At 43.7% G+C, this 16,933-nt stretch overlaps 1 protein-coding gene across 5 annotated transcripts in view; it reads left to right on the forward strand.

The window, feature by feature from the left end:
* The window catches only part of CCDC149 (coiled-coil domain containing 149), a 92,114-nt gene that overhangs the window by 40,417 nt on the left and 34,764 nt on the right, over positions 1 to 16,933 (forward strand). For all 5 annotated transcript variants that reach the window (XM_036994692.2, XM_036994690.2, XM_036994693.2 and 2 more), the window contains one exon: positions 5,115 to 5,222. In XM_036994692.2, coding sequence (XP_036850587.2) covers positions 5,115 to 5,222 — 108 coding nt within the window. The remainder of the gene's footprint in view (positions 1 to 5,114; positions 5,223 to 16,933) is intronic.

Raw genomic sequence — 16,933 nt, forward strand, 5'->3', positions numbered from 1 at the left:
CCCCTTTGCCCACGTGACTCATCGGCCTCAGTGAGAATTTCTGCAAAAAGGTGGACAGGTTGGACCAACATCCACACTGCTCCCTCAACTCTCCAGTCTCTGCCTTCACAACAGCTGTCAGGGCTTGTAGCCTTCATCTCTGTGTAGAGAGAATTTCCCTGAGCATTGTAGTTCCCACACCAAGCCCTGGCTTGGCAGAACACTCCTGCGGGCATTAGTGTGATTGGGGGTTGCAGTGTTCCGTGACAAAGCAAGGTGTGTCAGAATGGAGAAAGTAATATGCTTCCGTCTTGGTGTCCTTGCTATATTTTCATCACATCTCTCCTCCCTCCCTTCCCCATCACAAATTTTTATAGATAAACTCCTAGCTTGAAAGAGTGGCTTAAATATAAGATTCTGCAATATATTCCACTGTATTCAGCATTCTGCTATTATCAGAGCTAAAATGTCAACCTTTAACAGCAGCCCTGGCTAGATCTGAATATTTAAAAGAGGCTTCTTTTTAAACCTTTTCATGTTTTGCTATTTATGCTACCCCCTACCCCAGAGATTTATTTTTCCTTCCCTGTGAAATCCTTCCCATTGTTAGACGGTCTGCAACTTTTTCCCTGACATTTCCTTTACACAGTGCTGCTATTCTAAACTGATGGTCACAGAGTCCTTCTCAATAACACGAAGACAAAATACTCTGCATAGCTGATAAATTATAAGCAGGAGCCGTGTGTTAGCTTGATGGATTGTTATAGTGAATGTATGTGAGTCATGGGTGTTATTTTTGGTCGAAAGAATTGTGTGAACTTTTCTCCTCTATTTTGAGTGCTTTGAAATATACTACTTTTCTTTCTTTCTCTCTCTTTTTTTGTTCTTTAAGGTGTATGTCAAGGAATTAGGTACCATATCAGAATAGTCATTTTCTAGTTTTCAGAGTGATTGTTTTGGAGGTGAGGAGGTGGAAGGACTGAATAGAAAAGAATTGTGTGTTGACAAGTAATCCAGCTTGTAAAATATAAAAGAAAATTACAGTTCACCTGCTTTTAAGTGGGGTGCCTTCCCCACCCCACCCTATCCCAAAGGTCCATTTCAAAGCCAGGGTAGATTTGCTGTGAGCCCGTTTGGAAGTGACATGAATCTAATTGACCATTGTTTTGCAGCTGCTGTAGAAATGCCTCACTTTATTTTGGTAGATTTCTTTTCAGTCAGGCTTCACAGTAAATACTGTTTGGCGATCACATCACTGGGTCTCTAAATCAGTTTCCGGAAGCAGCCTTGTCCTCTGCTTCATGTATTACTGGAAACCTTGATGTACATACCTGGTGCCTGCCCTGTCCCAATATCCAGATACCTGGGAGCAGTGCTGAGCTCAGTGCTATTTAAAGTGAGTCCCAAAGATCAGCGCCAGGTCCATGACAAGAGGAGCACAGGAATTAGAAGGTTGTTCCAAAACTTTTAAAGCAATTTGACAGCATGATTTTATGTCTGTGCAATCTAACAGACTTAGAGTTTTATTTTGATGTCTTCTTAAATTCATTTTCCTAGTATTGATTTTTGTTATATTTTTCAAATGTCCTGAGCTCTGACAGGGTAGAGTTGGAGAATGGCCTTTCATCACTGATAGATGGGGTTGCACTTCTTTAGCTACTGCAGTTACACCACCCACCTGAGGGGCTCAAGCCATTACTGACTCAAAATGGGAAGGTTAGGGGCACTGCAGGGTTTTTTTTTTCTTTTGTTAAATTTTCACTGTTACTCCTACAAGCATTTTTTTCCCAAGCATCTCTTCCACCGTTTAAGAAAAGACAGGTCCCGTGAAGGTGAATCTTGCTATGTCTCCTTCAGATGCTGACGGTGTATAGGCGGTGGCTGTTCCTGCACCCCTCACCCCCCTCTGAGCCCGTCACCCCGGCCTGGGGGCCTGGCCCTGCATCTGTTGGACAGGGATTATGCTTGCTGAGCTGATGTCTGGGAAGTGTTCTGGAGTTCCGTGGAGGAAAAGCAGAGGCCACCCACTGGCGATACCTTGCGCTAAGGCAGGAGAGCAATGGGATGGAGGGGAGGGACCAGGACAGGAAAATCAAGAAGGGAATCACCCCTCTACTTCACTGCAGTCTCTGGGGTCAGCCTGCCCTTGTGGCCTTGAGCTGCTCTCCGAAATGGAAGTCTTCTGAGTTGATGGGGGGCAGGGAGCAGGAGCCGGTTGCTTTTTCCCTAACCTGGAACTTCCCCCTGGTGGATCCACAAGCCTCACACCCATTCTCTGTCCCTTTTCAAGTCCTGGTTTAAATGTGGCCTTCTCAGTGAGGTCTTCTGTGTCACTTTCCCCTGGCACACTCTGTTCCCTTTGCCTGCTTAGTTTTTCTCCATAGCACTCATTATTCAACTACTGGATCAATATTTGACTGTAATGTAATTAATGTAATGTCATCTATTAAAATCTAAGTTTACAAGGGCCAGGGGTTTTGTCTGTAGTGTTCACTGCTGTATATCTCTGGAGTCTAAAACAGTGCCTGGCACGTGGTAGGTGCTCAAAAACATGTTTCTTATGTAAATGAGTGGATGAATAAGGAACAGTGAAGGGGCAGGGTCACAAAGGTGCCAGCTGTGTCCAAGGAGGCATTTGGTCACATCTGCCCAACTGTATACTGAGTGCTTGAGTTGAAGCCACTGAGAGGGAGGTGACCAGCCTTTAACCAGCACCTACTGTATGTCAGGCACTGTGGTAGGTGTCCTCTGTTCATTATTCAGCTGAAACATCAAACCACCACATTAAGTATGTATGGTCAGCCCCATTTACAGATGGGGAAATTCAGGAGGTTCAAGACCAGCCCAATAAGTGGCAGCATTGGGGTACAACTATCTAATTCCACTGGGAAAAATTTCCAAAAGCTGTTAGTGACAATATCTCTTGTTTCATTGCTTTCTTACTCTAAAATGGGAATTTTCCTTATCTTTTACCAAGTTTTTACCAGAGGGAATGGAAATCTGGGGAAATTAGAATGTAGCTATTATAAGATATGAACTCTGCCAATAGAGAGTTGAAGATTAGATGGTATTATTGACTAATGTTCACAAGTAAGTGAGATGAACTCAGGACTTGGTTAAATCCAGTGAGCATGAATGAGTAGAATTTTTTAATGCAAGACTTCATGCCAGTCACTGGTTTCCATGTTGGTCCATATTGTTTTTATTCCAGGTCCCTTGGCTGAGGCTGCAACCTCCAGGCCCAGTGTAGTATTTCTCATTTTAAAAATATTTACAGAACATCTACTGAGTGTTTAGGGAGATCAGTAGAGAGAACAAAGTTCCAGTCTCCCTTCGTGGAACTTCTATAGAGAGGGACATGGGAAATAAATAGTAAGCAATAAACAATGAAGTAAATTGCATGGTATGTTAAGAAAGGGCTAGTGCTGTGGGAAAAAAATAGTGTAGGGCAAAGGGCTTGAGAGTTTAGGGTGGAGGTGGGCAGGTTGTAATACTAGATCAGGTGGTGCAGTGGCCCCGTTGGGATGGTGACCTTTGAATAAAGGCCTGAAAAAAGTGAGGGAGGGAGCCAAGAGGTATTCTGGAGAGAGAGAATGCAGTCAGAGCAGTGCAGCAGCGCTGGGATGCGATCTTGTGTGGCACATACGGGGAACAACAAGGAGGTGAGCTCTGGGGGAGCTCAATTAGGTGGGGAGATACTTTAAGGGTAGAGACAACCAGATACCGCAATAGACGGAATATGGGCTATGAGATAAAGTGCAGAGTCCAGGATAAGCCAAAGTTTAAGCTTTATTTTCTTTCACCATTACTCCCTTTTTTGCACCTAACATACCAGAGTATTCCCAAAAGTATTAGCATTGAAATCTTTGCAGATTTAGCCATTAGAGTTACCCTCGTCCCCTAATATCTCTGGATTTGGATTTCTTCAGCTATAACATGAAAGGAATCTATAAGATGACCTTTAAAATGCCTGTGTGACGTTTCTGAGTGGTTCCTGTCCAGTAGTCATAGTCTAACTGCTGGCTGTTTCCTTCCCTCCTTCCTTCATTCGTTTATCACGAGTCTTTAAAACACTCGCTGGAACGCAAGCACTTGCTGGAGCAACATACGTGAGGAGTTCCTCCTTTCAGTAGCTTGCAGTCTTCTTGCTAAAGTTAAATGAGAACACAATAAGCCAGGTGAGAAGTGAGCAAGTCATAGCTAGCCAAATGCAAATAGTTCCCTAGAACAGGAAGCCACATGAGGCAAAGTGGAACGTATGCTAAAGGCTGCAGTAGAGGAAGGCATGTACGTAGTTGGGGAGAGTTAGCAATCCCAGGTTCGGGGATCTTGAACAAGGGGTGGAAGTGTAGTTGGAGGTGCTCACATGCTCCAGAAGCAGGGCCAGTGACGGTGTGAGATGGAGCTGGATTGAGATGGGGAGGCTGGATGATGAGGAGCCACCCACAGGGGCTGGGGAGATCTGGGTCTGAGCAGGAGGCAAATCTCAAGGAAGGGATGACAACATGAAGATGGGCCTGGCAGGTGATCCTCCTCACTGTTTGGTACTATGGGAACACGAACAGGGAGTAAGGAGGTGAGAAAACCAGCCCTGGAGACTGTTGAGCTGCCTCTGGATCCTGATTTCTGAAACCATGTATCACTTGTCTCATCTCTGGCTGCCTTATTTTGTGATCAAAATTCTGGGCATTGAGGTATCAAAGGAAAGCTCATTAAGCAAGATACATCTGAAGACAAAAAAAAACCTATCTAAACAAGGAAAAGAAGGCATTTCCTATATTGTTGGCCCACATTTTAGAATTGAATTTTATGTCCACTTGCAAGATTGTTAGTGAGAAGCCTCAATATATATATATATTTTAATTTGAATGTGATTGACTCCTACATTACTCTTCTGTGAACCATTCTGGAAATAAAGAACATCCCCCAACTGAGGTTCACAGCCAATACATTTCCCTGCATGCAGCTGTTGTGCCATAATTCGCACACTTGCTGCGTTCATATATGCTTTTACTCTAATGGGCTTTGTGCCGTTCAGCTGGGCTTGGATGCCAGCCTCAGTTAGCCTGATAAAGCCCCACATTTATCCACTCTTTTGTTTCTGATCGTATTTCACAATGTCTTGATATTTCCAGGCTAATCTTGCACAACTATTGAGAGATTCTCAGGACCGAAATAAACATCTGGGAGAAGAAATTAAAGAACTTCAGCAAAGGCTTGGAGAAGTCCAGGGTGACAATAAGGTACAGTGAATATTTAAAGGGATAAAGCTCTCCAGCACAATTGTGTGCTGGGGATTTCTATACAGCACATCAGAACAAAGTAATGCAGCATTTGCTGAAAATTTTGTTACAGTTTTTACATTTGCAGTGAAAATCCACAGTTTAGCATTTCTTATTGTTATTATATTCCCTTTTGTGTGTGCGCACACACGGGTTTGTATGTATTTCTGGATTGCTCTAAAATATTGTCACAACCCATTGTAGAAGTTTCATTTTGTTCAGCTTGGTGGTGAATAACATTGTGGTTGAGGGCAAAATAAAACCCAAATGCTATACTCTTCCCCTTCTATACAAATAATGGATTTGTGGCTCAGATGATTTGGAATTATTCACATTCAGTTTTGAATTTTAAGTAGTCATCCTACTAATTATGTTCACATAACCAATTTATTTTATTGCTAAATTTGGCAATTTGTATGGAACATTGCTCAAAATCCACTGCTTGGTATTAATCAAACTCCCCTGTTGGCAACGTTAATTATAAAATATGAACTCATAAACTCCAAACTAAATGTGTGTGCTCTCTCCCAGCTGAAGCTACGAACAAAAGTAAGATAGAGAAAAGAAAGAAAAACTATCAAAGTTTAATTCTGTCCCCCCAAATAATTTCCTGTTTTGCCAAGATAGAAGCCAAAGGCAGCTTTCACAGCAGAGATGGCCACTGGAGTCAGACTCCAGAAAACTGCATGGCAGGGAGGTGGTGCTTTCTTGGGAAATGTCTTTTAAACGTTACCAAATTCCTTGACAAATGGTGGTGACTTTCGTTGTTTCTGAGTTGTTGGCTATTGAAAGGCACCATTCTGAAAGATGCTGGCTCTTTAAAAAATGCATGGAAAGGTGTGGATTATCCAATGAACTCTTCCATAGCAAAAGGTCAGAGAGGATTTTGTGCCTACTGACTTGAGAAGCTGGATCTGAGGGCATATTTAGGAAGCCTTCCTTACGGGGCCTTTTCTCCACTTAATTCCTTAAAAACATTTTTTTAACCTCTTGGATTAATATGTATTGAAAAATTAGATTTACTGTTCCCAGTCATGAAATAGGGGTTGGGAGAGAATGCCTAAGCAGGGTTCTAAATAACACTGGACAAGTTAACCTCTGGTATGGTTTTAAGCATCATTAAAAGGATTTAAGTTCTATAACCTCGGAGTTTGGTCACTAATTAGAAGCCAGATCTTCTTAGTCACTTCCTCAAGTGATAACAGCAGGACAAGGTTTTCTAGAGAATACAATGAAACATGTGCAGTGGTTTCCTTTAAACTCATAAAAATACTACAGGAATTTTTGAGACATTGTAAACCCACAGAATACTGAAACATTTTGAAGATGTGATTTTTGGATTTATCGTTCTTCTCAATTGAGTGATTTCTTTTTTTTTTAATGAACTACCTCTCTACCCCAAATTTCCTAAATATATTTCTGCTTCATCTTTTGGTCACTGCTAATTTTATCACCTTTTAGGCATGAGATAGTTTAGGAATTGATGTTTGCAACTGATATTTTAAGGAAAGAAAGGGAGAGCATGTGTGTGAGTGTGTGTGTGTGTGTGTGTGTGAATATGCTGTATAAGAATGTCAGTGTGTGTATATATACTTTGTGTGTGTGTGTTTGTAAAACACTAAGCACAGGCCTGGGGCTCCTTTCGCATTGGCACAGTCTGAACTTGATGATTTGCTTGCACTCTGGGTCTTTATTCTAGTAGCTGGACACATTTATCAAACTTGGTTTTCTCACCCAAGGTTTGAAATTTAATGACTCATATTCATGGTCTGTTAAGTAATTTACCTGCCAAAATGTGCAGGGAAGATGTTAAAATGTTCCACAGACCCCATATCTCAGTATCCAGCCTCTTTCCCTCAAAAAAAATTGACTGCAGCAAGCCCCAGATTCCATTTATTCTCATCTGCATCTAAAGTTATAGGGCTGGTTTATTTTCAGGGCCCTATGAGTCACGGTCATCCTCCCCCTTACCCCCACCCCCAGTCATCAACATTAAGGCCAGATTACTCATTCCGTAATGACACCAGACATCTTGAGAAACTCAGAGGCCCCTGTTCAAAGGTGGCTATGACTTTGCAGTGGAGAATGGGTTAATCCTTCATTTATTTTTTTATTTATCATGCCGCTTGCTGTTCCAGCCTTGCCTTCCAAATCCAATCCCATCTCCCAGCCATGGTGTTCTAGGCCCTCCATTATCTGGCCTCTCCTGATTCTCCAGTCACATCTCTTGCCAGTAGTGACCTCACCTTTCAGCTCTGTAGCACTAATCTCAGCCCCTTTGCTGAGCTATACTGCCCTGTGCCTCAGGGCCTTTGCACCTGCTGTCTGTTTTGTCTGGAGTGCCCCTGCAAACTACTGCTCATCTTGCAGGTCATAGGTCAAATGTAGCCTTGTCCAACTCTTAGGAGCAGATCCTATGCACACCCACAGTGCTCCGCTTTTTCCCCTCTGCTTACACTTGTGTGGCACTCTCCCCCCCAAGGGTGAGATCTTTGCAGGCTGAATTCCTGACGGGTATACTGCTCAGTCCCTAGGAATCAACATTCTTACTTCCTGATACATAGACATTATTTAATAAATATTTATTGAAGCAATGACATGGATACATGAATGAGAGAATGAATAGAATGAACAAACAAAAGGAATGAAAAGAAGAGCAAACGGGTCCAAGAAAGAAAGGAAAAAGAATATAAGAAAACAAATGGGCTGACTGCACTCTGGCCATTATCATGAGCTCTCTTCTTGGGATGAAAAGTAGTTTCAAATGTGGGGACAGGAAAGCAGTAGAAGAGCAAGAGGCTCCATCCCAGAAAGGAAGGAACCAAACCAAATTCAAGGTGCGATGCCCTGGGGAGGCCCCATCAGGAGAACGGAGTCTGCTGCTGAGCCCTGGTGCACACGGGGTAAGGGGCCGGCTCAAGCCCATTAAATTCAAGAATACTTAATAATTGTTGTTAAGCTCCTAATTGCTCTCTTTCCAAACAGAAGGGCCGGTGGCATCATTTTACGAGTGCCTGTTAAAGTGGAGGATTTTTATCTCCGAGCTGCCATTTTAACTGATGACCCTTGACCACATTTTGGGAAGCCCAGATTCTAGATGTTAAGTACATGTAAGAAACAAGGTGATAGGAAATGACTTGCCTTGGATATTTTAAGGTAGACTAATTTTTCCATTTGTTCAGCTAGAGCCTGGTAACCCTACGTGCCATAAAGCATTTTCAAACAGCCTCTTGAAAGATTTGTTGCCACGCTGACTTATGAGCAGCTTAGTGCCTCCTTGGGGTTTGGTGGCTGGGGTTTCTGTGATGGAGTGTGGGGGTCCTGTGATGTAACACCACCTGCCACCTGTCTTCACAGTGCCCAAGAAGTTCTCAGGGCTCCTGGACAGACACAAACGCCCATTTCAAACCAGATGAAAGGTGTGAGATGGGAAACCTGTTCCACTCCCTTCCTTTCCTTGATAATTATAGACCTGAGAGGTTAATGAGGAAAGAGGAGGCATGTGGGAGAAGTGAAGACTTTCTCCTCTATGTTATCACCCTGGGAAAAGCTTATCATGGATGGGGATTGCCCCGGGTTCTCGCCGCAGCACTCGGTGAGGAATGAGGACCAATGAAGTGGAAAGATGCAGACAATGCTGGGACCTCCGGTCTGAAAAGCAGCCCACTGAGAGGATGGCAGCACCCCTTCCTGCCCGACATCTGCCTGCTTCTTCTTCTGGGCAGCAAGGAAAGAGTGGGTCCAGGGAAAGGAGACCAGGAGGAAGAAGGATGCCTCTGGAAATTAAGGATGAGTAAGAGTGAGTGAACCCAGCAGAGCACATTTGAATCATAGATAGCCAGAGTTGCGCTGGTAGACCAGCTCTCCAAAAGAGGAAGCCTGGATGGTAGCACTTTGCTCATTTTGGTGGTGTAATTACTGATGTCATGACAAATATCAGGCTACCAAAGTGGAGTCGCTGAACTAGGAGTTGGAAAGATTAGCACTCCAGAAAAAAGCTTCATCCTGCCACTGCCAGCTGGTGTAGAACAATGTCATCCAAGAGGTCCATCTCTGGAAAATGTTAGACCCAGGTTTATAGCTAGCTCTGCCAGTTATTGTGTTTGTGGCTTTGAGCAAGTTAACAGTCCCTCCAGGCCTCAGTTTTCTCATTTGTAAAATAGGAGTAATGTTACTTATAGAATTGTTGTCAGGTTTCATCATTTATTCCTCAACACATTGTTTGGGGCTTATTATATGCTGGATAATGCTCTAGGAGCTGTGGCTACATCAAGGAATAAGAAAGGTGCCCATTCTCATAGAGCTTATATTCCAACTTGGAAGAAAGACAGAAAGAAAATAGTCTCATGACTATTTTTATAGGACGATAATGCAATGTGAGTTACTCAAAGGCGAGGGTGTTCAGGTGGACAACTTCTCCTACCAGTGTCATACCTTCCCATTTCCCGGGCCCCCCTGGCCAATGTAAATGTAGCTGTCTGTGATATGGCATGAACACAGGTTTTGCCCTTAATAATGAGCTTTAAGTTATAGCAGCTGACAGTCTCTAAATACCTCTGTTGTATCTGGTGTTGGCACCATAAAACGATAGAGTCCTTCTGTGAACATACCTGTATTGACTAGAGGACTTTTGGATTATTTTATGAGCAAATCAATTAAGTCAAAGCCACAAGCCAATAAAGGCAGACCAATGAGCATGCAGGAGACTAATTAAAGTACAAAGTATACTTTATTTAAAAAAAGAGTGCTCAGCTGTGGATGTTTTTAATGGTCCTAGGTGAGGATCAGAGAGCTCTTTATAAAGTATTCCTCTTTATGCTTCAAAGGAGCACAGAGAAGTCCTAGCCTGTAGGAAACCCAAATGAAGAGGGCACTCTAATGAAAAGCCATCACCTTGGGACATTATAGAAATTAACTACAAAGAATTACAATGAGTGATAAGAGCCCTTTACCACTCCAGCCCCATCATATCTTGCTCTAACTGGGCTCTTAATTGTGAACTGTAGACAATGCTCAGTGAGTTCAGCAAGCAGCCGGACTAGTTCAGTATTCCCTAATGTTTTACGATCAAATGAATTAGACACATTTGGTGTCAGAGACCATATGTGAGTCTGTCCTGCCTTACATGAGCTCATAGCTTGGGAGGCCCAAGAGACCGACACAGCATGGTTTTGGATATTCATCCCATAGACCATGAGCCATAATTACACTTCTAAGTAGAGAAGTGATTCTGAAAGATACCTGTGTCCAAGACTTATTTTATAATATAACATATCCAACTTACAATAAACTGACAAGCTGAAGCAGCTTTAGAACTGTTTGATGGGATGCTATAAAGATTGTAGCACTGAGAGCGATGTGTACTGAACTGTCTGAAAGTAATTCAGGGGCTTCTAGCTGTGTGATCTCGGGCCAGTTGCTCTGCTTCTGTGTGCATCAGTTGCTCTCATGTATGCTCTGGAGATAACAGTGGTACTTGCCTTGTGCTGGGTGGTATATTTCAATACCTTTTTATTGAGGATCCGACCACATGGCCTAGGGACAGGGCAGTAAACAGTGAGGCCCTGCCTTCATGGGGCTCCCATTCTAGCAGGGACAAAAGGACATAAGCAAATACACAAATACATGGATTATATTTCACCGATTCTGAAATGCACAGTTTTTCACATTTGAACACTTCTGATTCAGTCAGTGGTCTCAGGTAGTGATGATTAGCACTTTTTATTCTTTTTAGAGGTGCATAATAGTGGGTCTTAAAGTTGATGGAGGCTTATATTTGATGAAATACAGTATAATAGGTGAGAGGGTGCAAAGTGGAGAAATGACATAGAGTGCTGCAGCCTGGGCAGGGCAGGGCCACTGTTTATGTTGCATGGTCAGGGAAGGCTGCCTGTCTGTTCATGTTCCTTTTGCACCGAAACCTGAAGGAAGCGTGGTGGCAGGTGGTCAGAAGGCCCAGGGATGAGGTGCCAAGAGGCTGGAGGCATGGCAGGGGGCCCAGAGAGCCTTTTATGAGAACTAAACATGAAGAGTTATGGAAGAACTAACCCAAAACACACTCAGCTGGGGGCAGCTGGGCTGTGGCTGTGTAGCTGGGGAGAGCGGCAGCCCAGCAATAACTCCAGAACCTTAGGCAGCCAGGACTGAACTTCTGCCCTACCTTTTATAAGGTTTGTCATGTGGGCAGCTTATGTCACCTCTCTGTGTCCCGGTTTCTCATCAGGAAATGTGGACAGTAACAGTACCTCTGAGGGTGATTGTTGGGTGTAAATGGTCTGATATGAGTGAGCACCTAAGGCAGGGCCTGGCATGGGAAGCACTGTGTTTGTTCTAAGTGTTGAGACTGGAAGGTCAGGTGAGGGGGCACTGTGCCTGCTGAGCTGAGTGTGGACCCCAGGGCGAGGAGACCTAGCTGCAGCTGTGTATTAGCCTCTCTGGGGGTTCTCTCTTCTAAAGAGGTTGTGACAGTGTCTGCCTCCTGGAGTTGTGGGGAGCATCAGATGAGAGGCTTCCAACATTTAAGAAGCATTTGGGGACTCTCCATGGTTAGCCAGGTCCTGTTACAGGTGCTGGGGCAGTCAGTGCACATGACAGGTCAGGAGCCTGCTCTATAGGAGCTGATGGTGGGGAGACACGAGCAGATGGATGAGGTCATTTCTGTAAGTAGGGTGAAGACGGTTGGGCAGGGTGCTGTGAGGGTGAGCCACTTGGATGTGAATGGCTTCAGTGATGGTGTCCAGGGAGGATGTCTTAGAGGAGGTAACATTTGATTTGAGACCTGAAAGAGACAAAAGAAGCTGGTTCTGGACAGACCAAGGGCAGAGGATGTGCAAAGGCCCAGAGGCAGATCGAAGCATATATCTTTCAGAAAGGAAGCTGATGTAGCTAGAGAACAGAGAAAAAGGAAAATGGTTGGTGGCGGGGTCAGGAGGCAGGCAGGGAGCAGCTCACGACCTCTGTTGTGCCTCGTAAGGCTGACTAAGGGCTTTATTTGAGGGCAGTGAAAATCCACTGGAGGTATGATATATAAGAAAAGCTTCTTACATATTGTTTGGCCTAAACTGGGTGCTCATTAGCTGCGAGACATTAAAACACACACTAATGAGTGCGTGTGGTATGATCTCCAGACCCTTGGGAGGAATAGAATGAAAACTTTTGTTGTTGTTGTTTTTTCCCTTAAGTGACAGATCCTTTTGTTTAAAGCTAGGACTGGATTGTCATATAGGTCTAGGAATGTGGACTCTGGTATATACAACAGAGTTGCCCAGTTGGAGCCTTTTTAAGCTTTTGTGTCTAATTTATTCTAGGACATTTCTGAAAGTCAGTGGGCAGTTGGAGAGGATGTGGAGAAAACCAATAGGAAAAGCAAAAAAAAGATAGGCAGGGCCTTATTTATTAAGCCACCCAGCACAGCACCATGCCAGATGAATGTTTAATAAATGCCTTTTGAGGCTGACCTCTCCCTTAGGGGTGCAATTTGTAGCAGTGCACAAGGACTGGGAGTGAGGAAGGAATAGCATACACTTCCTGTTAACAATTCTTTCTTCTGATCTTCCCATGAACCCTGGCAAATAGAGAATCACTGTATAAGCATCGAAACCATACCAACTATGACTGGGGGTTGCACTTTCAAAGCTCATCAGAGAGTCACATCAACAGTGATCATTGCATTATGTCTTTACACTGTAGGGATAGAGACCCACAGACTTGGTGTTATGCAGTGCACAGCCTGGACAGCTGTACATAACTATTCTGTCTGCAAGATAACTTTTATCCTTACTAAAGATTGAAGGTGTCTCCCAAAATTCATACATTGAAACCTAACCTCCAAAGTGATGGATGGTATTTGGAGATGGGACCGTTGGGAGGTGATTAGTTATGATGATGAATTCTCATGAATGGGATTAGTGCCCTCATAAAAGCAGCCTTACTGAGATTTTGCCCCTTGTGCCACATGAGGACATATGAGAAGATGGCTGGCTGTGAACTGCGAAGCAGGCTTTCACTGGACGCCCAATCTGCTGGTGCCTTAATCTTGGATTTACTTGCCTTCAAAACTATAGGAAATACATTTTTGTTGTTTATAAGCTACCCACTCTATGGTCTTCTGTTATAGCAGCCCTCATGGACTAAGATAGGTGCCTTTTGAGGTGTCTGCTATAAAAGCCCACATTGCTGAGAACAGGCCATATAGGGAAATTCTGGTAAGGGAGCACTATAGGGAAGGCCTCAGTCTTCTTAGAGAATGCCTGCGTACTGCTGAACAGACCATTGGTAGAAACTTGGACAGCAAAGATGATTCTGAAGACATCTTAGATAGAAATGGGGACCATATTATTGGAAACTAGGGGAAAGGCCATCCTTCTTATAAAGTGGCCAAGAACTTGGCCAAACTGTGTTCAAGTTCTATTGTTTTATGTAAGGTAGAAATTCCTAGCCATGAAACTGGGTATTAAGCTGAGGAGGCTTTAAGCAGAGTTTGAAGGAGCAGGTTGGTTTCTCCTGACTGCTTATAAAATACAGAAAGAGAGAAATGATTTGAAGATGGATTTTTTCAGCAAAAAGGAACCATAACTTCAGGATTTGGAAAATTCTGATCCTATCGATATTGCAAAAACTGGGAATACTAAGGATGTGGGCCCAAAGGCACAGCATTCAGTGAACAAAGTAGCCCGAGATAGTTCTTCTCTCTCCCCGATGTGAGGCCGTGGCAAAGAGACTGTCATCTAAGAACCAGGAAGCAGGCCTTCACCAGACACAGAATTTGCTAGACTTCCCAGCGTCTAGAACTATGAGAAATAAATGCTTATTGTGTCTAAGCCACCTGGCCTATGATAGTCTGTTACAGCAACCTGAATGGACTAAGATGATCCCCATTTTCAAAAGAAATTGATGTCCCTGGGGGCCCAGCCAGGTTAGAAGACCTGCCAAGGACCCATGACTAGGATCAGCAGAGCAGGATCTGAGCACAAAGAGCATCTAGGGAATAATAGCTGGTCCTGCCGGCTGCTCTCAGTGTCCACTGGCTTGAGGCAAATGCAACAGAATGAGGGAGAAAATGTGGAGGGTTCTGAGGAATGCAGCCCCAGAAGAGATCAAGGAAGGAACAAGTCATTCCCACTGGGGGGCCCTGCGGGGACCAGGGTTTGAGCGGGGCCTCAGCGGAGGATTCAGGCTCCACCAGCAGGGTAGGGGAAGGGTGCCCAAGAGCCATTTGCCACACTGTTTCATGGCCCTGTCCCAGCTGCAGCTGTGCCTCATCCATACGCTGACGACTCACGCCCATAATTCATTCATAAACGTTTATTTCCATCTAAATCAGCAAATGAATGCATCTCTTGGTGACAGTGCATGCACCTTGCAGGGCAATGATCCAGTTCATGGGTTGGCACAGGGAGGTTGGCCTTAGAGTTTTGATGGCCCTGTTTGAGAGAATTAAAGGCTCCTAGCAGTTGCTTCATAGCTGTTTCCAGGGTGGGAAATCAACATCATTGTCTGCAGTCTAAAGATAAGGTTGGCTCCAGAGCTCTGCCTCCTCCAGCTTAGAAGAAAGATCAGACTTCCCCAGTGGGCGTGTGTATGGGGAAACTCATGCGGAGGGTGACAGTGATGATAATCATAACAGTAATCATAATAGCAGCTAACATTTATTGAGCAATTTTTATAATCCAGGGGCTGTGCTAAGTATTGTAAGAAATCCCATTCTCTTTTAGGGTTAGGCCCTGAAGTCAGCAAGTGAGAGGCAAAAACTTATGTTTAGCCAAAATTCCCTTTGACAGTCCCTTAAGTTGTCCATAAAGTTCAGGGTACGTGGTCATTTGTGCTCCTGAACAGCGGCACTCTGTATAAACTCCAACAGTGTGATTTTGCCTAAATGTATCACTGGTTCCCCTTCCCCTTCCCCCTCACACTCAGTCTGGGACACTGAAAGCAGAGGTGGACAGAGTCATCCAATTTTTAAAATTTCGATTTCTTTCTCCTTTTGTCTTCCATCTCTCTTTCCTCCTCATTTCCCCCCCTTATTAATTCCCCTAAGTCAAATGCTCATTTAAGGCAGCTCCACCCTCTCTCCCACTTCGTGCTCATAGCAACCATCCAAGGAAACTATATATTACTGTTGTATTTTTACAGTGGGAGATACTGTGACTTTAGAGAAGTTCAGGCATGAGCCCAAGGTTGCACAGCTTGCAGACTGGAGCCAGGACACAAACCCCAGCAAAGACAGACTCCAGGGCCTGCGAGGGCAGCTGGGAAGGCAGGATAACTCTCTGGATGCTGCCACCCTTATTGCAGTGGCCTCCTTGGACTCCTTCAGCTGATTATACTTGAGTTTCAGACGAACTGATGATTCACCTATTACCAACTTGGGCCTTAGTTTTAAAAATAAGTGTTTCGACCAATCCAGCCCTGAGATTTAATAAGCGATATTGTATGCACATTAAACACCAAATGATTGTTAACATATTTATTGAAGCTTAACAGGCATCTAGTATATAAAAGATGACTCTCATATGGCTGTCAGACCTCAATAAACATGTTTAATAATTAATTGACATTAAGCAAACATCATTGTGTGTTTCTAAATTAACTGTTCAGTGAAGCGTACTGTGAATGGAAAATCACAGTGGTGTTTTACTACTTAAAGTTCAGGCTGTCAGTCTGGCTTTTCACATTACCAAGAAAAGTGCCCTACTTTCAAAGCCACGTCTCAGGCCTCCTGTTGCTTCATGCCAAAGAAGGTACAAGCCTTCTTGTTCTTAGACCCTTTTATCTGAGAAATGTTTATTTGGTTAGCTGCCTGTGTTTCTGTAGAACCACTTGGGATTCTGGAAGTCCTGAGCCAAGAGATTGTGTGACATAAAAGATGTTTTCACGTATCAGCTTTCAGTTGAATTACCCAGTTCTGCCATAAACCCCATGTTGCCCTAATACAGTTGATTCTCATTATTTGCTGTAAATAAGTCTCTAAATTCACTGCAAGCACCGATCAGCAAATAACCATTGCTCCTAGGGGAAATGCAAGATTCGGTTCCTCTGAGCCTCTGGTCACAATATTTATGTCAACTGATCACTACATAACTTTGCTTTCTGTGTGTTTCTGTTTACAGGAACCTTTTAAAATTTATATTGTTGATTATGTAACTTTGAACTCTAGGCTAATAGCACTGTAACTCGTTCCTGAGCAAAGTTTATCTAACGTCCATATGTTCTCTGTCAGGCATGTCACAGACGGGCCTGCAGATGGGAGCCCACACTTATGAACACTAGACAGTACTTCAGCACTGTGCAGGGGCCATTGTAAACAGCAACATGCCAAAAAGCTTAAAAATGTGAAAACACTAAAAAGATCATAAAAAGGACACTTGTTCACAGTAGGAGAGCTGAAACAAGAAAGTAGAGTATTGCTGTTGCCTTGTTCTACCTTAGCTGGGAGCATTCTGGTAGGATGATTCACATTTTTCACAACTCTGGGCTTATCTGCTAGCACCAAAAATGTTGATTTTGAGATTAAAAATAAGTTTGCAGGTAGGCAAACTCACAATTACAGAATCCTTGAGGAATAAGAAGCGACTTGATCAGGTACCTTTAAGGGTAGCCATCTGTACACCTAAGTGTTGTCCATCCCCTGCCAGGCTATTGTTCAAGCCATTCTGCCTGCCCAGAACATCGTC

This window comes from Manis javanica, chromosome 5, assembly GCF_040802235.1.
Source record: "Manis javanica isolate MJ-LG chromosome 5, MJ_LKY, whole genome shotgun sequence".
NCBI classification, from domain to species: domain Eukaryota; kingdom Metazoa; phylum Chordata; class Mammalia; order Pholidota; family Manidae; genus Manis; species Manis javanica.